The 24,090-nt window shown below is 39.4% G+C and overlaps 1 protein-coding gene across 1 annotated transcript in view; it reads right to left on the bottom strand.

The window, feature by feature from the left end:
* Nucleotides 1-361: 361 nt before the first annotated feature.
* Nucleotides 362-24,090, bottom strand: part of ASB4 (ankyrin repeat and SOCS box containing 4) — an 83,528-nt gene continuing 59,799 nt past the window's right edge. The window contains exons 6-7 of the mRNA XM_081079234.1: nt 4,935-5,033; nt 362-2,282 (exon numbers count right to left, since the gene is read on the bottom strand). Of these exons, the coding sequence (XP_080935360.1) occupies nt 2,268-2,282; nt 4,935-5,033 (114 nt within the window). The 3' untranslated portion in view covers nt 362-2,267. The remainder of the gene's footprint in view (nt 2,283-4,934; nt 5,034-24,090) is intronic.

Raw genomic sequence — 24,090 nt, forward strand, 5'->3', positions numbered from 1 at the left:
CTTCTTAATCCTTTCCCCTTTGTCACTCACACCCCCAACCCCCCTCTAATCTGGAACCATCAAAATGTTCTCTGTATCTATGAGTCTGTTTCTGTTTTGTTTATTTTGTTCTTTAGATTCCTCACATAAGAGAAATCACATTGCATCTGCCTTTCACTGTGTGACATACTCCACTCAGCACAATACCCTCCAGGTCCACCCATGCCACTGTAGATGGTGACAATCCATTTCCTTCTATGGCCGAACCTTTTGCTATTCAGCAAAAGTCTCAGAGCATACTGAGGCCAGTCGCCACCCACCTGGGGCCCTTAGACTCTGATAGATTTTTTTTTTTTTTTTTTTTTTTTTTTTTTTTTTTTTTAGGACTAATTCGAGCAGGGCTGGCTGTTCACGGAGAAATTGCCTCAGGTGTTGGGAAAGACTTGGTTGGGGTTGGGTTCCAGTGAGTCAGCAGAGTGGATCGACTGGAGCTCACCAGGCCAATTAGATTCAGATTTGGCCTGTGAGGGTGGGGTCATCACAGGAAAGACAGTGTCCACCTGCTGGCTGCACAGGAGAAGGGCCCCATACAGGGAAAATGGGGACTGTCACTCCAGTCCTCACCTCGAAGTTAAATGACTCAGTCTCTTCCTGTATTTCTCTGACAACGCCAGAGTCACCATCCCTCTTCTGGAGCCCAAGGTGAGTGCCTGCATGGGCCCTTTAAGAAGGTGTCTGGTTTCCCGAAACCTTTTGTCCCTCCCAGGTGGTTGGAATCCCCAGTTTTTCACAGCCAAATGTTGTGAGGGCTCCTTTTTCCTGGCACCAGTACACCAGGCTGGGGGCCTTGGTGTGGGGTTGAGGTCCCTTTGGGTCTGGGGTCCCTTGCTCCTCTGTGGAGAACCTCTATGGCAGAGATATCCCTCCTAATTTTATCCACCACATGGAGGTATGGGGCTAGCCCCTTTCACATCTGTGCCCCTCCTACCAGTCTCAATCTGGCTTCTTCTTTATGTACTTAGTTATAAAATGTCTCTTCAACTGGACGTCAGGTGGTTCTCCAGGTTGACTGTTCTATAATTTAATTGTAATTTTGATGTGCTCATGGGATGAGGCAAGCACAGTGTTTATCTACTCTGCATTCTTGGATCCTCCCCCCTACTATCTGATTTCAAGACTCTAAAGCTATAGTAAACAAGACAGTGTGGTACTGGTGAAAAGAAAGCATAGACAGAAAGAATACAGAGCTCCCAAAATAGACCCAAACAAATATAGTTAACTGATTTTTGGCAAATGTGCAAAAGCAATTCCATGGAGAAAGTATTGTAGTTTCAACATTAATGCTAGAACAATTTGACATTCATATGCAAAAAAAATTGTAAGATAAAAATCTTACCCCTTACACAAAATTTAATTCAAAGTGGATTTTAGACATAAATGTAAAACACAAAACTGTAAAACTTCTAAAGGAAAACATAGAAGAAAACTAGGTGGCCTTGGTTTTGATGATGAGTTTTTAAAAATATAATATCAAAAGTCTGACCCATGAAGGAAAATTTTGATAGGTGGGATTTTATTAAAATTAAAACTCCTGCTCTGTGCAAGACACTGTTAAGAGGACTCCAATGAACATGTGCTAGTATGACAGCAGCAGAGAGGTATTTCCCAGCAATTGATGGAAAAAAGCAAAAAGAAAGGAGATTGCCATATGAGCTGCAAAGTTATATGGATTTTTCATGAAAAGGTGGAGGAGCTATGGCATGAGGAAATCAGAGAGATGTGGATATTGGACCCTCACATTGTAACCATGAGATATGTTATGAAACCTCTAGGAGAAGTGATTTGGAAGTAGCCAAGTTTATGTGAATGTAACGAAGTAAAGGAATGTTTATTTAGGTGGTGTGCTGGGCTGAGTTCCAGAAGACACGAGAGAGAGCTTGGAAAGGAAGGAAAACAAGTTTTATTATCAAAGGAGATGATTATTAGGAAGGTCAGAACACAGAAGGTGATAAATTGACGGTATTGCATCAAAGGATGGCCAAGGAAAATAGGGTGTATGAAGAATTGTTACCTGAGTCTTGATCATTGCCTGGAGAACAGGTCTCACAGAATTCAGAGAGGCAGAGTGGATGTGCTGGTGGGGAGGGCCGTTTCTTCCTTTCTTGGTCCATGGGGATGGTAATGATTATGGAGGCTTCCAGGGAGCCTGATCACCTTTGTCCACCCAGGAGAAAGGATTGGTGGGCAGTTCTGGCAGCTTCCTAACATAAGTGTGCTTTGCATTGAGTCTATGCTGCAGCTCCCTATGGAGAAGGGAAAAGGGAATTGTTGAAATTAAATGTTTATTTGTTATGCTTCATTATGTGCCCAGGACTACGATAAATGTAAAGGAAGCTTAAAAATTATAGCTATATGTTCACAGCCTATATGTTCATAAAAATTTAGAAAGCACAACAAAAGTGGTTTTGAACCAAGCACTGGATAGTGTCATGATAAATAAGTAGCAGGGATAAGAAAGTGATGAATAATGGAGATAAATGTCACCAGGGCAACTTCCAAAAGGGAAATGAAACTCCCTACAAGAAAACTGATAATAAGTTTAGAATCTGGCTAGGAGAAAAACATATAAGCAGACTGCAGAAAAGAGGAAAAATGTAAGTAATAGTCGCAGGACCAGAATATACACTATGGAATGTATGTGTGGGTGTGGGTGCGTGTGTGTGTTTGAGTATTTTGTGTGTAAACCCCTACGTGTTGGAGTAGACCAAGGGAAAGGCAACAAAATAAAGGTAATAAAGATTATGATGGAGAAAAGTTACATACAAATTGGCAATAGGATTGGTAGAGTTTATCAAGGATCTTGAAAAGTGTAGACATGGTCTCACCATAAGAAACCATAATCAATTTCGGCCAAGGAGCTGAATGATCAAAGCAGCATTTTATAAAAATTAGAAATGCATTTGTAATAAAAAGTAGAAATGCAGGATAGTCTGGAGCGGAGACGGCCACTTTTACAGCGCAGTAAAAATGTCTTTGCAAGTCAAAACATTTTTCAGTCTTTATAGAGCTACATTGAAATACTCCCAACAACATATCGTTTTCTTTCTTTCCTCTCAAAGGAATGGCAACTTGGTGAGCAAACAATTTCACCATGTCATTGTACCTTAAGGGAATATTAAAGAACAGCTTATGTTCTTTTTATCTGAGGAGTTCAGTGGGCAGGGACTTTAACTTCTATCTAGAAATTTTATTGTGGGAAAATTTCCTCTCTACATGCATACTAGTTATTTTTACTTGATACATTAAAAATTCATTACCAGTTTGTTGGCTTATATCTTAACTGGAGAGATTGATGAGGTATCCCTCCCTAAGAATTCAAATGACTAAACTTTTTCCCCAATGGACATACCATACCATAGATTTATCTTGTCGCATAATTTTTATCTCTACTAAAGTTAATGCAAGAACAAGCGCATTCATGTTGAACTATGGTTTCAAAGGGAACCCAAAACGAATTTTCTCACAGTAAGTGATTGACAAGGAGAAAATTCTGAAGCGTCCTAAATTAAATTACCGAAGGACAGAGGGTAGGAGGAAGAGACAAGAGAGGTTAGGTTACTAAGTTAACAATTGAAGGGAAAACCCAACAGAAGACTGGTTACATTCCTGAATGTATGTTGGGACTTTAAATTAACTTCCAAGTGGCTATTTTTACGATAATCCAAAGAGAATTGTCAGACAACACTGACCATCAGGTGCCGCTGCTTCTTGCTTATGGATGAACTTCCCAGTCTGTGGCTCACAATCAACCCCAAGGAGCAAACACTTCTCCCTTACAGGTTGTGCACCTATCCCAGAACTAGCCTTGCTTCACCTTCGCCCACCCCCTTCATCTATAGCCAATATAAATTCTTTCAAAACAACTTTTATCTTCCTTTACCCTACATGATGTGTAAAAAAGCCTGTGAACTCCAGAACATGTCAACTCTGAGCACTGCTGCTGGGGGTTTAGACTTCCTGCCCCAAAACCTGGTCCTTTTCTGGCTAGCATTTGGCTCAATAAACCCTTTCTTTTAGAAAAGCTTTGATGGTAAAAGTTTTTATTTCACGTGATACACTGAAGCAGATTAGTAAGAATGTTATAGATCTTTCCAGAAGAGTTTTACTAAGGTCGTTGTCGTGCGGGGTGTCTGGCGGGGCGGCCTGCAGGGTCTCAGCTCCTGCTCCCCACATAAGAACGCAGGACATGGTGAGGCCAAAAAGGAACACCCACGGAGCCATAGGTAGGGGAGTCATACCACTATGGTCTCACTGGAGGCTGGGTTTACACGACGTGCGACCTGCTGTCCGCTTTGCTGCCAACCGACCAACTCTCCTCGACTCTCCTTACTCTCCTTCAGTCTCCTCCTTCACTCTCCTTGGCTCCCTTCCGTAGCCGCGGCAGTTATATCAGTGACCAATGGCTTAATGGCTACAGCTGATGGCCAACCAGCCACAGCTGACGGCCATCCACTATCTGAGCCAGCACCTCTCCACATGAGGCCGAGAGCCTGGAAACCTCTCTCTGGGGCTCTGCCCCCACAGTCGTAAAAGTTTAGGTGAGACTCAAACATGTTATTTGTAGAGTGGCAGAGGTCCAGGGAAATTAGGGTTAAATTAGGGACCTCTTTTAATATTTAAAAGAAAATCCCTTTGACCTTTACATTTAAGAGAGACTTAAATTTACCAGAGCATGACTGACAGTCTGATAAGATGGACATCAGAAAGACACATGCTGTAGGATGAAGCCAGAGATAATGAAGTCGGTTTAGGAGAAAGGACCCCCAGGAAGGCTAAGATGAAATTTGAAATTTTGAGTATAGGATGTTTTCTGTCACTCTGGTTTGTTGTCTAGCTCCGTTCCCACTGAATGTTTTTTAAAGATGAATATTAAAAAATATTACAAGTGCTCTTACTTCCACTTTTAAGCATTGGGCTCCATGTGCACTGCTCTGGAACTCCTCTGTCAGAAGATAACTGTGAAGCTCCTCCCCCACTGTGTGAGTTTCCAGGATCTGCAATAAGAAAGTACCACAAACTAGGTGGCATAAGCAACAGAAATTGATTGTCTCACAGTTATGGAGGCTAGAAGTCTGAAATTAAGGTGTTGAAAAACTTGATTCTTTCTGAGGGATGTGAGGGAGAATCTATTCCATGTCTCTCTCCTAGCTTCTGGTAGCTGTGGGAGTTCCTTGGCTGGTCTACCATATTCTCCCTGTGTCTTCATGTTATCTCCCTTTCTCTGTGTGTCACAGTTCCCCTTTTTATATGGACACAGTCATATTGGATTAGGGCTCACCCTAATGACCTCATCTTAACTTGATCATCTGCAAAGACCATATTTCTAAGCGAGGTGACATTGACAGGTACTGGGGGTTAGAACTTCAACAGCTTCGGGGAGGACACATTTCAACCCGTAACACCCACCCTCGTTGACCTCAGCCTCACCATAATGCAACTTTGGCACCAAGAGAGTTTCAGTGCTTCTGAGGTGGAGCAAATCCAAGTGTGGGAAAGGGCAAGGTGAAACACGAAAAGAAAGTTGCTGGCAACAAATTCAATTTTCAAAAAAAACATTGGGTAGATTGAAACTGTTTGGCGGGTATCTATGGACTGTTGAAGCTTGCCAGTTTGAAAAGTCTGCACCAAGTTTACCTACTAAAGTCTATCAGACCTAAAATACTATGACTGCTAATTCAATACTTCACTTGTACTGTTCCTATTTTCTTCATCAGACCTAGATGTGACTTTTTTTATCCTTTATTTAAAATATGATATGAGGAAATTGGACTTAATTCCACATAAGATTTTGTCTACCTTGAAAAAGAAGATTATTGCTTTAAAAGAAAACCTTGTTAAAGCTATTGCTTTCTTTTTCATCCCCCAAAGAGAATCACTATATTTATCAAAACTATGCTTCTAGGAAGATACCGTAATTAAACTTAATTTATAGGAAACAACCAACAGCAAGGAAAATATTGGACTCTCTAGTAAGTTTTATGAAACCTCATATACTGACATAAAGAAAAATCTCCGGAACTTAGCCCATTTTCTTCTTTTTGGCAGTAAAGTAGGCATTGAGAGTTGACATTGACCTTGTAAAAAGAGGTGCCAAAGACATTTCCTTTTTACCAACCCATATCCAACTCCTCAAAATCTGGTTCAAAATACCTGCCTCCATAGAAACCCACACTTCACTAATCATTTCATTACTTCTTACCCAAATTCATTAACTTTTTATTTATTTATTTCTGAATGTTTTCTGTGACTATACTAATTTGTACTTTTTTTCACTTATTTTACACATACTATGCATGACTTTCCCCTTTCCTCATGCTGTCTCTTTTGTAAGATATCTTTTATCAGTTGTACATAATACAAGGGCTCTGCAATAAGAGTGTCCAATGTGGATGTGGTGGTGATGAGATGTCCATCCACCTTCTGGCCCTTTCCCGCATTACAGAGAAAACCACAGGCCCAAAATGGCATCACTCATACTAAAGCCCATGATACCAAACCTAGATTTAATATTTAATGCAATTGCAGTTTCAACTTCTCCCAGAAGTGTAATTTTAATCAAGCAGTATAGAATTTTCTGGTCAGCACCAATGAGGTAATATGTCCTGGGCCCTCTACATCCCCCAGAGGAAGAAGAGGCAAGCTGCATGATAAAGACTCCCATCATTCCCTTCTCCCAAAATAAGATGACCTGGACTAAAATAATCCTTTCTTTTCCTTTGTTAATAGCTCCACACTCTTCTTCCTATAAAAACCTTTCATTTTGTGCAACCCGTTGGAGTATCTCTCTACTTGCTACATGGGATCCTGCTCTATTCATGAATTACTTAATAAAGTCAATTAGATCTCTAAATTTACTTGGTTAAAGTTTTGTTTTGTTTTGTTTTGTTTTGTTTGTTTGTTTGTTTTAACAGTTGCCTCCATCAGCATTTCCTCCAAGCCCACTTTGACTTCATGAGACAGCCTCAGGCTTTCCAGGGCCAATCTGCTACACCTCCCTCCCTGGGTCTTACCCTATAATCATACTTCTCCTTGCATGTAATTCTCTTTGCACTGTTCAGCTTCACAAAATAAAGGGCTTGGTCTGGGTCCCATTCTTGACTACTTGGGTGATAAGCAGCTTATGCCAAGTCATTAACAACGCAAGAGAGAACATTGCGTATATTCATATATTTAAGGATATCCTATAAACAGTTGCCTTAAATCAATGTGGACTTACTCTAAAAATGGAATTTTAGACCCTGTAGTAGCTTAATGGAGGAAATCTCTCTGAGCGAGATGACTTTAATTAGTGACTCAGTGTCAATTTTCGACATTGAAGAACTCCAGTACAGCCTGCCATTGATTGTTAAGTGCCAAAGCAAAAATATTTTTGTTGGTGTTGAGGAATAGCAGTTTGCCACCCCAAAATATGCTTGTTTCTAATATCGATTATTTGAAGCTGGTAATTTTTTAAGAAAGAAAAGACTCGGAAGAACCTTTGACCCTCCGCCTAGCGGTCTAAAAGAATTTAGATAGAGAACCAGCTTCAGGAAGTGAGTTATTGCCATAATGTCGATGTAAGAAATGTCTAAACCTGTAGAGACTTTTCTATGAATTTATTTGAGCCAAACTGATAGCATATGCCAGGGAACAAGATCTCAAATGCTCCAGAGAATAATAGTTTTGCAGTTTCTTTTATGCATTTGAAATTAAGGAGGAAATGTAAGGAAGATTACAGGAAGGTGGGAGAAAACAAGGTGGGTGTTGGATTACAGGATAGTTAAGATTATGTGTTCTCATGCTTTATAAGGAGGAGTATGAAAGAAAGCATTTCGAAAGTGTGTTAATCTAGATGCATAGAAACAGTGAACAAGTCTTGCTTAAGGCAAAAATAAGCCTTTTACTAAAATAGTTATGTGACTAGGGACACCCTGTGAGGTTACCTTGCTTAGAACCCCTTTTTCGTCCACATAACTATAGTTAAATATGAAATAAGTGTGGCAGACAGGGAGGGACCTACCAACTCTGTTAGACTCCCCTCTATGTCCTGTTGTTTCTGGTTGGCATAGCAATAATTTGTTTACCAAGAAATTGTTCACCAAATGTTTACTCCTTCTCATCTACCTGTAAATTGTCTACTTTCCCTTTGAAGTCCAAGCCACTACCTCCTTTCTCCTTAGCTCTGTATGGCATATAAACTGCAACTGCCCAACTAGTCCTAAACCCCATATTCTCGTGAAACCCGCATATATGTAATAAATTTGGTTATTTTCTTCAGTTAACCTGTCTTATGTCAATTTGATGATTAGATCAGCCCAAAGAACTACACGGAAAAAGAGAATAATTTCCCCTCCCACACAGTGGGATACATTATTTCAGTATTTTAAAAATCCGAAATATTTATGCTTTAAGAAGTACCTAGAGAGTTAAACCCTGCATTAAAAGGGAGGTTTTATAATCTTTCAAGTTATCTGGGCTAGTAAGTAAGAAAGGCTGGAACACTAACCCAGATTTTCTCAAATCAGATTCACTCTAGTTCTACTTGTTAAAAGAAGTTTTTTTTTTTTTCTCCTTTTTCTTTTCAGCATTCCCTTAATATGTAAAGAAGAAAAGCATCCCTAAAAGAGAATTATAGAGAACAAAGACTCAGTCTTACCCTTCAGATATCTGCACTTCTGATGGGGTCAGGTTGATAGGGAAACAATCAGTGTCTAGTGGTGGAAACTTCTTATCTGTAGGATTGCTTTTTTTGTGTGTGTTTGAACAAAGGCTGTTTCATAGCAGAAGCTGAGAACCAGGCATCTTGCAAATTGACTGCTGGGCCTTAGTAACAAAAACTACAGCTCACTACCAATAAAAATATTGAAGTCTTTAATAAAAATGAAAACTTCTAAAAGATTTCCTTTATATTATGACTAAGACATGAGATTATTTGTAGATAAAATATTCAGAGAAAGATATTTGGGTTTAGTTTATATTTATTTCTTCACTATTTCTCCAATAGTATAAAATATGCAGAAACCTTTCTAGTGGCTGGAAAAATTTGCCCAAACACTAGGCTCATTATCAAAGGTAACACCATTGATACACATTCCTCTTAAGATCATACTTGCAAAAAAAATGAAATAATTTAATTCATTTTTAATTTTCAAGACTGATTTTCTTCATTTTATGTAATGTTTAGCTTATTGGGTATACTTATTTTTATTGCTTTTCTCCTGCTGTTAATTCAAATTAGTATGATAATATATGTTTAATATTTATGTTTTTGAAACAAGTTTCATTCAATGTTATGTAATATGTTTATGTCATGTAATACATTTTATATGCAAAACATACCAAATATTTAGTTTCAATAATTTTTTAATTTTTTCTGAATTCTGAACTGTCTTTAAATAAATTATGGCTTATTAATACCAGGATAGCAATACATTATGAAATAAATAGAAAAAAAACCAGTATGTCACTCTGCTCCAATAATGTTACGATTTTCTGGGGCTCTTCTTAGTAATGCTGCATAAATGACACCAGCTCTAGTTGGCTGAATGCACAAATAAATGTTCAGTGTATTTTTTCTGATACTCCCCTCTTCAATGCCTCTCTTCTTCTTGGGGCTGTCTTCTGACCCTGCATCCTTGGAAAGGGGAAAACAGCTATTTCTTGAGCATCAAGTGGGTGCCTAGTACTGTGCTATCTGCTTTACATAATCATCTCATTTATTCTTCACGATTATTCAATGTGGTCCTTAACAAAACCCCCATTTTATAGCTGAGGTAATGGACACTAAGCAGGTTGAATAATACACGAAACACAGCATTGCTGGGGTCACCTGACTCCTCTGAGTCAAGCCCAGTCTTCGCGACATTGGGACTCTTGGTCTCCTCTGAGTACTAAGCCTGCAGAAGTTGCTTTATTTACACACCTGCACAAGATTCTTTGTTCTTAAGAACTTAAAGTATTAAAGTATTCTTCCACTAATTAAATAGTATTTAATCTTCAACTAAATTGGAGGTGAGAATAGATGACCTTCACGATCTCCTCAGTCACTGGTGGTGGTGGTGGTGCAGTGTCTACAAAATGACAAAAAAGCCAAATGCTTAGAACAGCAAAAGGAATGTAGTGAAATGGCCCAGAAAAAATTCTGAGAAGGCTTTCATGAGGAAAACAGAAACTTGAAGACATAATGAACATATTATGCTTTCTCTTAAACCAAAAATACAAATTGAACATCTTATTTGTTCTTCAATATTGAAATATATGTAGATATTTTGTGACTATTTCCTTTAGGTGACTAGGAATAGTATCTTCCATTTGTGTTACACTTAGTGTTTGCTAAGCATTTTCCATATGTCAATATTTTATTGAACACTATGAACCTAGCATATTGGAAAAACAAACAAACAAAAAAACCTGTAGTTTTTTGTTTGTTTGTTTTTCCAGTCACTGCTTTAAAACATGGCCCATCAAATCTCTCCTTCCCAAGACTATGGCATCTCCAACAGATGCCAGTTTTCTGAACTTTTCAAGTTGTAAAAGATATACTCCAGCGCCTTTCACTTCTGTTGATCATCAATATTAAATGTCCCTCTACTCCTCTAGACCCAGAGACAGGTCTGAGGTATGGATGTGGGCAAAGAGATGGAGCTTCTATTGAGGCTTCTCCCTAGCCCCTGCATCCTCTGGGTCCCTTTCTATGTTGAGGACAGAGAGACAGAATTCACAGAAGAAGCAGAAAGGCTTTTACTTACCAGTTGCCGTTGTGATCTCTGACCTTCCCAATAACAGACACCCAAATACCTCCCCTCTTGGGACACACCTGATGATTCTCTGAAAGGTCCTTTTGGAGGCCTCTTTACTGCATGACCATCTCTCATAGGAAATTAGCCTCAGTGGACCTTTTCCAGTCTCCCTCAGCTCCCATCTGGATATAATCCACCCTACAGACTTGCTGCTGGGGTCTCTTCTCTTAGTGAGTCAGTTTAAGGTGGGGATTCTATTCCAATAATTCAAGCCTTCTGTGGTATCCACTTGACGTACAGAAGACTGGTATATATTTTTTCTACTAGATAATAGAGTATGCCTTATTCCCCTACTGCTTATTTTCTCTGCTTGTTTGTGCTGATTTAAGCTGATTTACTTAAATCAGCACAAAGGGCAGTTCAGCAAGTCCATTTCATAAGTAGGTAGCCAACTGAAAAGTGAAATTCCAGGCTCAACTTCTTGCTGGTACCCCCCAACCCCATCTCTACAAATTTTTTTGGGGGGGTGAGAACTTCCCACTGGCTTAATTTAGAAGGAACACCAACCAAGAGTAGAAGGAAAAGACACAAACTCTTTCTGAGGCTGAAGATTTACAATCCAATCATTCCCTCAAGGTTAAACTAGTGAATAGAGAGTAATAACTGGGGAAGTAGAATGAACTTGCCTGTTAATAAATCCCAACCATCTATTTATCCCCAACTTTAGGACCATGTTGCCAATTCTGAGATGATAAGAACTGACTCTGGGAGGTGAACACACAATGTGTTATATAGATGATATATTACAGAATTGTACACTTGAAACCTATGTAATTTTACTAACCACTGTCACCCCAATAAATTTAATTAAAATAATAGTCCCACTTAAAATCCTATCACACATACAGTATATATGAACTACACACCCTCTAGATGATAGGTATTGTTATACCTTAAGAAAGTGAAGCACAAAGAATAATTACTGTTATTCCATGAGGGCAGAGGAATTTCCATTACCTCATTTCATGTTCGGCCCGTAACAGGACTCAACAAATATTTACTGAATACATAATTAATATGAATGACTAGCCCAAGGTTATGCTTTGGTAATGTGAAATGGCATTCAAACTCAGTTCTTTTCAACCAACAATATCTCCTTAAATGAAGTGTCACCCTCACACTAACGCTGATGATAGCCACAGATCAGTGTCATAACAGCTCCTTCAGTCTGACTCAGACATATCTTTCAGTGAAATATCTCATTTCTCTTCCTATATTAGAATCCAGCCCCATGAGGGTTACAATCATATACGTGTGAAACCAATTAGCAGGTCCCAAGCCCAAAATGAGCTTATCCTGCCCGGGCTTGGCTTTCTATATTTTGCAATTGCATATGGTTAGTGAAATCTCTCCATGGCAGAATCCTTAACATTTACACAGATCATTTTCCCCTGAGCTTTTCTATTTTCAGTTGCTTAGTAAGCAAGAAGGATCTATGTGACATTTATCATCTCTTAATTACTGTAGGTTCTCAACTTCTGTCAGTGCTATAAAGGGTGATTAGTGACTTGTAGGGACTTTAAACTCAAAAAGTATTGGATGGATGGATGGATGGATGGATGGAGTGAACGGCTACATTTCAAGTAGTTGACACCATGTGAATCTTGGTTAATGTCAATTTCATAAACAATAAAGCAGTTGAATCTTAGAAACTAAAAGAACTATGCAAACAGTTTTCAAATAAGAAGCTATACTTTAGACAAATATAAGGAATATATGGAAAACTCACTTAAAATATTTATTTAAAAATTGACACTTGATTCTTACAGGTATTACTATAGAGGAAGAAACCGTTTAGATCTGGGTCAACATGGAAACACCGAGAATTTAGTGTCTAGAGAAGAGAGTGGACAGAAAACTAGTACCTCTGAGAGAAGATTCAGTTTTTCTCTCCGCTTTGCCTGCACTGGCTGAATGAATATCAATCAACCTTTCCATTCCTTGCTGACCAGTGCTGAGGGCTACTGGAAGAGTAGCAACTCAAGACTTTGCCTGTGCCTTTTTGAAATGGGAAAGATTGGTGGTTGTTTTCCTTTAGTGCTGCCTCCAAGGTCCATGGACTAAGGCTCTGAGATGCAAAACAAATAAACATAGAAGGAATGCTGTTGTGCGGAGACCCTGCTCACAGCACCATTTGTCGTGTGGGGCGGCCTGCGGGGTCTCTGCTCCTGCTCCCCACATAAGAACGCAGGACACGGTGAGGCCAAAAAGGAACACCCACTGAGCCATAGGTAGGGGAGTCACACCACTATGGTCTCACTGGAGGCTGGATCCACATGACCAGTAACCTGCCGTCCACTTCTCTGCCTGCCAACCAACCGACTCCCCAACCAGTGCAGCCCTGACAGTTATATCAGTGGCTAATTGGCTCACTGGTTACAGCTGATGGTCAATTAGCCACAGCTGACGGCCACCTACTACCCGAGTCAGCACCTTTTCCCGTGAGGCCGAGAACCTGGAAACTGCTCTCTGGGGCTCTGTCCTCACAAATGCATTTGCATTGGCCTTTATTTTTTTTAATTATTTTAATTTACTTTTTATTGACCTATATAAATACAGTGTGTGTATTTATATACATTTATATAAATAAAGTGCACTGATCTTAAGTGTACAGTTTCATGACATCTATCATCAATTAGGTTTGCTCATTTTTGAACTTCATTAAGTAGAAGGGTGTAGACTGTGTGATTACAGTTGTTCAAAAATGTACAGCGGTCTCTAGTAACCATTTAAAAACTAACCAAGGGGTTGAAAAGTTCAGGGAAACGGTCTGTAGGTTTGGTTTGGAAGGCTGGAGGAGAAAGGAGGGGCCGTGGTAACCTAGCACCACACAGTGTCCCCTTCTAAGGGGTGAGAGAGGTCTTGGTGTCTATTCTTGGCATTAATCTGACTCTCTCATAAGTTTCTGGCAACTTCCCAGAGAGAACAGCATGTTCCCTGCTGAGTTTATAAAGGGCTTCAAAAACATGTTTGTGTGTGCTGCCCAGTAGGCAGGGCCTGGCTGAGTCACTCCCTGTCACCTCCTGCCTCTCTGGAGTGTCAGGAGGAAGTCTTAGGCTCAGCCCTGTTGCGCAAGTCCTCATAAGCTAGGCTGGCCCCAGGGTCCAGGCTGGGCCATTGCTGGTGTTTCTGTGATGCCCCTATAATCAGTGCAGAAACCAATTTTTAGGGAACTTGAATGTTTCTGCGGACCGTAGTCCAAAAGAATATTCTGTTGCAAAGAGTCAATACAGATTGAGTTTCAGCCGACCTCTTGTTCTGGTCACAAAGGCCTCCTTTGGAAATTTGCACCTGTTTTCCAGGGTTAGCTCTTCTGGCTCGGTTTGATTACTCACCATGTGGGAGCTAAGATAACGCAGATTAACACCAGCTCTGGGTCCTGCCAACTTGAAGGGACTGACTCACTCCTTTCTCTTCACACTACCTTTTCAGGAGAGTGAAATCAGAGCAGAAGGAAGGACTAGTCAGCGTGGATTGAGGGGCCCTTGAAGGGGCTGCTGAGGTTTCCAGTAAACAGAAAAGGGGTTATCAGAACGACCATGAGTTCCTGGGCCCTGTGGGCAGGCAACATGGTCCACTTGTCTGGGACTCTAATAGCAGTCAACATATTGTGGAGTATCTTAGGAACAGACTTAGAGATTCTAGGATTTCATCATTACAGATCTATTCTTGTGGACAAGGTAGATTCATAAAAAAAAAAAAAAAGAAAAAAGAAAAAGTGGGGTCTACCATAGAACTTTCTGAAATCAAACTAGTCCAATTTCTCCATCTTCAAATATACCCAGGACTCTCTCTAACCACTCCTAACACACCTTTCTTAGTATGAACTTGCATTGTAGTTTATTGAAGACACACTCTTATACACTCCCCTAAACCCCAATAACTCTCTCCTAAGTGTTATAGCTTTCCTGGACTTCTCCATCCAGCTGGCCCATAAGCCCCTCAGATTCAACATGTCAATATTAACCTTGTCATAAAAGACAGTATGCTATAGTGGTTTCAAAACCTAACAAAATAAAACACATGGGCTTCGGTATAGGAGTGACTGAGCTTGAATTCTGTCTATACCTTTTAATTAACTGTGTGATCTTTGACAGTTGTATAACCCTCTGTATTGCAGTTTAATTATCAATAAAATAAAAATAACACTACATTCCTTATATGGTTGTAGTGAGAATTAAATGAGGTTAAACAAGTAACATAATTAACACCATTATAGTTGCCATATTACATTTGCCATAAATAATAATTTAAAGAATGAATGAAGTAACACATTTAATGGTGAGTCCCATATTTAATTGGTCAGCCTACTATTATTAAAGTCAAAACATGAAATACAGAATTTGAGAAGCCCTGAATTGAGTGGCAATTTTGACAGTAACTAGGTGACCTTGGAAAAGTCACATAACTTTTTTGATCCTCATTTCTTCACATATAGAATAAGGATGTTACTAGTAGCTACTAATCGTTGGCTGCTATGTGTCAGGCATTATGCTCAGTACTTTATAAGCATTATAAATAACTAGAAAAATATTTGCTAATCAGATTAATCACTAATGATAGATGATACAACATTTATCCATTCAGTGGTTATGTATTAAGTGCTAAATGCTACTAAATGCTAAGAGTGGAGATTTAAAATGGAACAAATTGTCAAATATTTGAACAGACATTCTACCAAAGAAGATACACAAATATTGAATACGCTATTTAACAGCCGAAAAGCTGTTTAACATCCTTAGTCCTCAGGGAAACGCAAATTAAAACTAAAAAGACCTATCACTACATACCAATCAAAACAGTTAAAATTAAAAAGACTGACATCACTAAATGTTGACAAGAATGTGCAGCAACTAGAATTCTCATATATTGCTGATGGAAGCAAAAAAATACTTTTTTTTCTTTGAAAAACTGTTTGGCACTTCCTTATAAAGTTAAATGTATGCCTACTGACCTCTAGATTCCGTTCCTAGATATTCATCCAAGTGAAATGGAAACATGTCCACAAGAAGACGTAAGCAAGAATGTTTATAGCAAGTTTGTCTATTGTATTAGTCAGGGTTCAGAGTTCTCCAAAGATACAGAATCAGTGGGCTGTGTGTGTGTGTGTGTGCAGGTGTGTGTGTGTGTGTTTGTGTGTGTGCGTATGTGTGTCTCTGTGTGTATACACTGTTATATATATGGAGAGAGACAGAGAGAGACAGAGACAGAGACAGAGAGAGAGACAGAGACAGAGACAGAGAGAGACAGACGAAGAGAGAGAGAGATTTATTTTCAGGAAATGGCTCATGAGATTGTAGGGGATAGCAATTCTGAAATCTTGCAGACAGACGTGCTGGAGACCCAGGGAAGAGTTTCAGTCATAAGTCTGAAGACAGTCTGGAGGCATGACTCCTTCTTCCTTTGGGAATCTGTTTTTTTCTCGTAAGGCCTTCAACTGACTGGATGAGGTCCACCCATATTATGGAGGGTAATCTGCCTCTATAATCTAGAATATAATGAGTTTGAGTCAACTCAAAATCTACTGATTTAAATGTTAATTGCTTCTAAAAAATACCTTCACAGTACCATCTATATTGGTATTTGACTAAACATCTGGGTACCAGAGTCTAGCCAAGTTGATACATAAAATTAACCATCACATTCATCATTACCCCAAATTAGAAATAGCACAAATGTCTATCAACAGGAGAATGAATAAACATATTGTGGTACATTCATACAATGGAACACTACTAAGCAATAAAGAGGTACAAACTACTGATACATGCAAAAGCATGGATGAATCTGCAAAATATTATGTTAAGGAAAGGAAGCCAGACACAAGGGTATAGACCGTATAATTTCATTTCTATGAAGTTCAAGACAAGTAAATCTAACCTCTGGTGATAGAAGTAATACAGTGTTGCATATGGGAGGATTTTCTGGAAAGCAGCAGAAAGAAACATTCTGGGGTAATAAATATGTTCTTTATCTTTATTAGAGTGTTGATTATGCAGGCATATACATTTGTAAAAAATTGTCCAATTATGTATGTAAAGGGTGTGTATTTTGCTGTATGTAAATTTTATCTTAATTTTAAAAAAAGCTGAAGAGATTACAGTTCCTTCCTTTAAGGAGGGTACAGGCCAGTTGGGGAGAGAGATAGGCAAAAAGACATTTACAACTTGATATGATCAGTGAGGCACTTAACCTAATTAGCTTACTAATACTTAGAAAAGCATTAAAAGGGGAGTGGGTACTAGTATTTCTTAAAGTACACCAGATGTCCTAATGTGTAGCCCAGAGTGAGAATCAGTGCCTTATCAGTACCCCATAAGGGCTGGGACTTTGTGTGCTACTATTCACCTTTGAAACCCTAGCTCCTGGTACATGGTCCAGTTCAACAAATATGTGTTTAATAAATTCTTTGCTTTCTCCCACCAAAAAAAAAAGGAAGAAAAGAAGGGAGGGAGGGAGAGAGGAAAGGAGGGAGGGAAGAAGAGAGAGAGGGAGAGGGAGAGGGAGAGGGAGAGGGAGAGGGAGAGGGAGAGGGAGAGGGAGAGGGAGAGGGAGAGGGAGAGGGAGAGGGAGAGGGAGAGGGAGAAAAGACAGGAAGAAAAGAAGGAAGAAAAGAAAGAAAGGAAAGAAGCCTGTGTCATCACCTGCCTTCTAATTGCTCCAGCTTTTTATTTACATCAGGCCTGACCATGAGTCTGCGAGAACCTTGGGAGTAGAACTCGATTGACAAGTGCATTTAATCTTGCCTATCAACTCCAAGCACTTGGCAGTGCCAATCTAAACACTGTGTTGAGGATTCTGAGGCTTAGTCTGGGTTTACCAGGAGACAACACCTTGATTGGTTAGTATTGCCTGCCATAGGTGTGAAAAATGAGATGCCGCTCTGGTCTCGCCAGTTGTTGGCAGGTCCCAGGAATACACCAACACGGCCTCTGCATTATTCACACTGAGGTCCTAGCCAAGCAAAGAGACAAAAAAGAAACACCCAAGATGAGGACAAGAGACAAGAAAGGAAGGGGGAAGAGGGGAAAGGAGCGGGGGAGAAAGGAAAGTAGGATGGAAAGAAGGGAAATGAAATAAAATTTCCAATGAAGTTGTTTATATCAAAATGCTACACAGAAAGAAACTAACTGCATATTTTTCTAACAGATTATGTAACCACGGGATAGAAACCTGTGGTTCTAAGATCTCTTCCTGATTCCCAGATCTCTTTCCAACGAAGGGCAGACCAGATTTGTTTGTAACTGAAACCAGGAGATTACTGAAAGTAGCCCACAGTTTACCTTTTTGCCTTCCTTGATCTTTCCGGTGTAATCTTCTTCAAGGCTGAGTTTTAGAATTGACAGCTGCCAGTGCCACAGCTCCAATTCAGGGCAGGCAGAAAGTTCTCCTACACTGCCTCCTGTAGGCCAAACTGCCAACAGCAGAGATCCATTAATGAAGTCAGCTTGGAACAGTTTGCCGCAAGAGAGTTTGGGCCACAGGAAAATCGTTGTAGTTAAAATGCAATAAAAAACAAGTCACTTCTCTGTCTCGTGCACATGAATGTCTTAGAAACTCTGTGTGTTTACAGAATCACCCCACGTAGCAGACACATGTACCTCGTGTGTATTGAGGTTCAACGACATACAAGACACTGCTTTAGATGCACTACATGTGTCATCCATTAGCGCTGCAAAGACCCTGTAAACCAGGTAGGGAATCACTACTATCCACATAAAGATATTGACACTTGCATTAAGAAACTGGCCCAAGTTCACATAGATGTTAAGTGGCACAGTCAGGATTAAAATTTGAACTATTGAATTACAAAATCTGTATTTTCCCGCCTGTGCCACATTCCATGGCTTTTCAGTTTCTTTGTACATATCTTTATTGGAAGACTAGCCAAAAGTTCCTTAGAAACAAGTTACTGCTGCCTGTGCTTTCCCTAATGGAACATCCCAAGAACAGGCCTGTCATTGTGCCTCTGACTTCCCCAGCATTGGGAGTCCCTGGGCCCCTGCAGGATGGCAATTATGTCAGTGCTTGTGCAAACAGTTTGTCAGTTAAACACTGTGCTGGCAAGACTTATAAGCAGTACTAGAACTCCAGATTTTGTCTTTGTTCTTTCATCCTCTAATACCTGGAGGAAAGACTTCTTTTTCTTTTGCCATTAGAAACATGCTTTAGTTTTTTTATATTAAAAAATGCAAGATTATAATTCTTCTTTTGCTTGAGTAAATCATTCCAGATGAGTGTTTTACATGAGAAGAAAAGGGTTCCTTAATGCCACGTTTAGTTATCTTTTTCATATCTAAATCTTCAGAATTGTATTTTTGGGGGCAAGGAAGAAGAATTGGGGAAAGTGATAAAGGCCTTTATCTGTATTAAGCATTATGAAGATGCTCTGAACATTATAAAATATCATATGAATGTTATGTAGTTGTATCATAATTATTATTACCATAAAAGTGATAAGGTTAGGAAAAGATAATAATAATAATAATAATAATAATAATAATAATACCTCATTGGTTCCCCATGGTGCTTCTCATTTCATAATTTGATCCCACGCAGCCCTGCCAACCTCATCTTCTACTCTGTACAACAAATATTCATCTTCTACTTCAATCAAGCCCTTCTAATTGGTGATGGTGAATACTTGCATATTCCAGGCATAACCCTTCACCAAGGCTCCACACTTACCTTCCACTGCCCTACTCTTACTCAAATTATTATGCAAGCCCTATGCTTCCTCAGGTCACAGCTCAATCCCACCTGCCCGATCACTAGTCCCCAGTGACTTCTATCTTCCCTCAACGCCAACAGCATTTACCATCACCCAGGCTCTCACTGACTTGTGTGTGTTCTATAGGTTAAAGAAAGAGTTCTACAGGTTAAAGAAAATACAGGAGAAGAAAAAAATTCTCAAGGAAAAATCTCTTCTGTGTGTTTGTGCATCTGTCAAGATCTCTAGAGAAAATGCATTGCACACTCAATAGTGGTGATTAAAGAGAAATTCATCAAGGTGTATTTACAGAAAGGTAGACAGCAAGGAATGGTGAAGCACCTGAGACAAAGGCAACAGGGGGAAACCTTGACTACCCCTAGGTCTGAAGGAAGAGGTGGAGGAAGCAGTTACTATAACCCAGGGAGAATACTAGCTTAGAAGAAGGGCTCCTAACAGGAGCTCTGGCTTTGGGAGAGGAATTCGGCCACTGTCAAGAGGTGGCCCAGCAGGGAAGTAGCCAGGAAGCGTTCCAGTCTCCATCTCCTCTTGTCTTTCAGTTCCAGCTGATATTCCCAAAGACTGAACGAGGAAGCCAGTGGGCAGGAGTTCAGTTGATGCAGCCTATGGAAGTCATATCGCCAGGACCCAAAGCTGGGGAGAGTTTATGTTTAGAAGGGCAGCTCAATGTGTATGGTTTGCTTCCCAAATCAAATTGATGGTAATCTCCATTGGTTCCCACCTCTTGTCAAGAGTAACGGATTTCCCTTGTGACTCTGGGCAGTGTTGAGGCTCCTGGACTTTGAAAAGTCTCCCTGTACTGATCTTCTACTTACTTCTAAAATTGCCTTGAAAGTCCAATGATGACAATTCTGTTTTGTCAATTCTTCTGTGCTTCATAAGCACTAAGAACTAGTCCACTGGTGTCTTTAATTTAGGAAGTACAAGGGTGGCATCATTATTTTATTTCCTTGGCTGGATTAGCATATATTTGCATAGTCGTTATCCATTATCACTGAGGCATACCTGTAGCTGAGAAAATCAATTACTAAAAAGAAATTTAAGCACACCTGATTCACTTAGTGTTGCTAAGAGAAAGAAGGAAGGAAGAAAGGAAGGAAGGAAGGAAGGAAGGAAGGAAGGAAGGAAGGAAGGAAGGAAGGAAGGAAGGGAGAGGAATTCAACTGCTTCTTAGAAGAAGTTTTTGCATATTTCATACATTGCTTCTCATTGGTGACGTGTGACCAAAAATATGAAAGGGAATTATCATTGAAACATAGGTTTTGAAATTCATTTCTAATCAAGCATTTATAACAGGCTGACAGAAAAATAGCTCGGTTAGATAGTATCTCATTTAAAAAACAAACACTGTACTTCTTACTTCTTAGTAAAACAAACACAACTTTTCATCTACTGAAAATGAATCTTGCAGTGACCTGATATCAACACTTCCCTCTTCCTTCCACACATGTATTAGTACTGAATAAATTGTTGAAAGTGAAAGAATAATTGAATGAAATGCACCAACCCTCCCTGTTCATTCATTCTAATGTGCAATAACCCTCACTACTAGGAATCTCATGCTAAATCTATACTCTCCCTGTTACAGAGTTAATCTTTTCCTACTGTTTCCCTCACTGAGGATGGAAACAGCTGATCAACCCTCTCTAAAACATGACAAATTTTCTAGTAATTCTCACAGCCTTGAAGAAATAGTAAAAAGAGTCATTATATCCTTGATAAACCCACTTACAAAAAGGCAAAGTTGCAAAAATTAATCAATTTGCCTGTTTGCCATTTCCTCAAGATCTGTGTTATTTCCAGCTGTATCTCCCAGTTCAAAAAGCCCAAGAAGATCAGGGACCTGGTTTGTCTTGTTCCCCTATTGATTTCCAGCTGCCAGCTGTATCTCCCAGTTCAAAAAGCCCAAGAAGATCAGGGACCTGGTTTGTCTTGTTCCCCTATTGATTTCCAGCTGCCAGTGAAGTGCCTGACACATGATAGGAATTCAACAAGTACTTCGCAAAGTGAACAGAAATTGACCATGTATTACCTTCAGCTACGGCTTCATGCTACAATATAACCCCACTGGTGGAAACCTCTCCCTAAATAATGATTATGACAATAACAAGGACAGTGTTACTGAATGCCATGTTCTGCTCTATGTGCTTTAACGATTAACAGTTTAACTCTCTGGTGGGGTTCAGGACACACTCTGCCATAATATGGCACCTTGACATACTATTTTAAGCTGAAGGAGTGTGAGAAAGCAGCAGAAGCAAGAAGGTCACTCTGACGCCACCTCCTCTGATACAAGCCATAAAGCCCTCCTGTGGGAGGTGCCCTCCCTATACCTGGAGAAAAGGAGTGTCTTTATCATCTAAGGCAAAGGGAAACCAAGAAGAATTCTAATAAACAGTCTCAGTTTCCCCCAGTTTACTATAATGGCCTTGTACTTATTAACCTATCATATTTCTACATGACTGCTCACTCATCATCAAACCTAGCATTAAAATATTCAAGTCTGTTTCTTTGGGGTCTTTGTTTCTTTATGAAGGTGCCCATGTCACATAAAATTTATATTAAATAAATTTCAAAGTTTTTTTCATGTTAATCTGTTTTTGTCAGTTTAATTTTCAGACCCAGTCAGCGACCCTAAGAGGGTCGAGGACAACTTTTTCGTTCACATACCTTAAAACAACCATATAAAAGTCCTGAGGTAGGTATCATTATTATCCCCATTTTACAAATAAAGAAACTAAGGCTTGGAGTAAAGGTGTCATTTTCCCTGGGTAATAGGTCAAATAAGGTTGGGAGTCAGGATATATGAATCCAGATAGATAGCACCAGAGCCGAAACTCTTTAACACCTAACTGTAAGGCATCTGTTTAGACTCCTAAAAAACATTGACAATGAATTTCTTACAGTTACTACAGTGTTTGTGTTTCAAAGAATAATTGGATTCTTTTTAAAAAAATTTTGAACATGTGCCAGTTTAAAACTTCATGAAGTCTCCTCAATCAGATGAGTAACAAAAATATAAGGCTCACCTGTTCTTTTTTCCACATTGATAGCCCACTGCAAATGGTTTGTTCCTTTTCTTATCCCTACGGTCAGCTTTTGACTGCTGTATTTTTAATTAGAAGCTACTGGGTTTAGGAAGGCAGGACAAAGTGGCAGTGTAACACTAGGTGATTAAAAAATGGGACACAAGTGTGTCTAGAACCTGAGAAGGGGAGAAAACCAGATAGGTAGTTTCATATCAAAGATACTTCCTCACATGTAACTTCCAGAAAAGAGATTTTTTTTTCCAGGCCTCTAAATGACTATGTACAAAAAGGAACAAAGGCATCGTGAGGATATCATTTCCTCTGTTGCTACTGCCCAGGATTGTGTGAATGGTGAGAATGATGGGAAATGAAAAACCCAGGAGGAATGAGATAGTGATAGGCAGAAGTGAATGACTCAGTACAATCTCTTTACTGTTATTAAAACACCTTTGTTCCTATCGCAGCGGCCTGCATTTTGTGTTGACCCTTTACTTTCTTTTGGAAATATTATTTATTTCCAGGCACATCTCCTCATTCTTTTTTTCTTTCTAAATATTGAAGAAAGCCATGACACATCCAGTGTTCTTAGATCTAACTGCTGAAAAGTCAGTTAAGAAAAAGTCTTCTCAATAAATAAACAACGCATGAAGGTGAAAGGAAACAGAAGAGCTTTATTTGAGTCCTCTAAATAAAGTTCAAAGATGAGGAAAAATAACTTTAAATCCATGAATAAACCATTCAAAACAAGTAGTCATGTATTATACCCTAGTTTAACACAAAATGGTAAAGCACAAGCAAGCAGACTGAGAAACAATACTTCCCTATGCAAGGAACATCTTCTCTCTTTGTTCTCAGCATCAATTTTACTGCCTAAATAAGTGCATCATAAAATTTTCTGCCAGAATATTCCCAAAGGTTGAGGGCAGTATGCACTTCCACTTAGCGTTCCACGACCTTCTAACAACTTGATGCAAGCAGACTATTTTTTGAAGGATTGTATTTTACATACACAGTTCGTACAAATTCAGCACTCTATTCTATAATGTAGATCTCATTTTAATACAAAATGTTTGAGTAAAATTGATCCTTTGGAAAGATTATTGTATCCACCTATGAGTTTTCCTACGTGGCACCAGGAAGATGAGAATCCCAGTGTAGAAACACATTCGAAGTGGAATATTTGACATCCTCTCTACTCAAAATTCAAGCATCTAAAGTCAAATAAGGTAAAGAACTACACGCATAAAAGAAACCTGCTTCCCACTGGCAAATAGATCTGTTTGTGCTTAATTACTTCTGCTCTGACATCTAAAAAGCAATACTATGTGATCTGCAAGAACAAAAAAGTGAAGCAAGTTGGCCTCATAAATCAGGAGGTCCAGAGGTTAATCATTCTATTCCTCTCTCTTCCTGCAAACCACTAACAAGCCTGACTAACAGATGTATTTCCAACTTTTCCAGACTTTTACCATTTTCAAAAAGGCCTTTTTCTCTGCTTCCTGGAGCCAGCTAT

This window comes from Rhinolophus hipposideros, assembly GCF_964194185.1.
Source record: "Rhinolophus hipposideros genome assembly, chromosome: 18".
NCBI lineage: Eukaryota > Metazoa > Chordata > Mammalia > Chiroptera > Rhinolophidae > Rhinolophus > Rhinolophus hipposideros.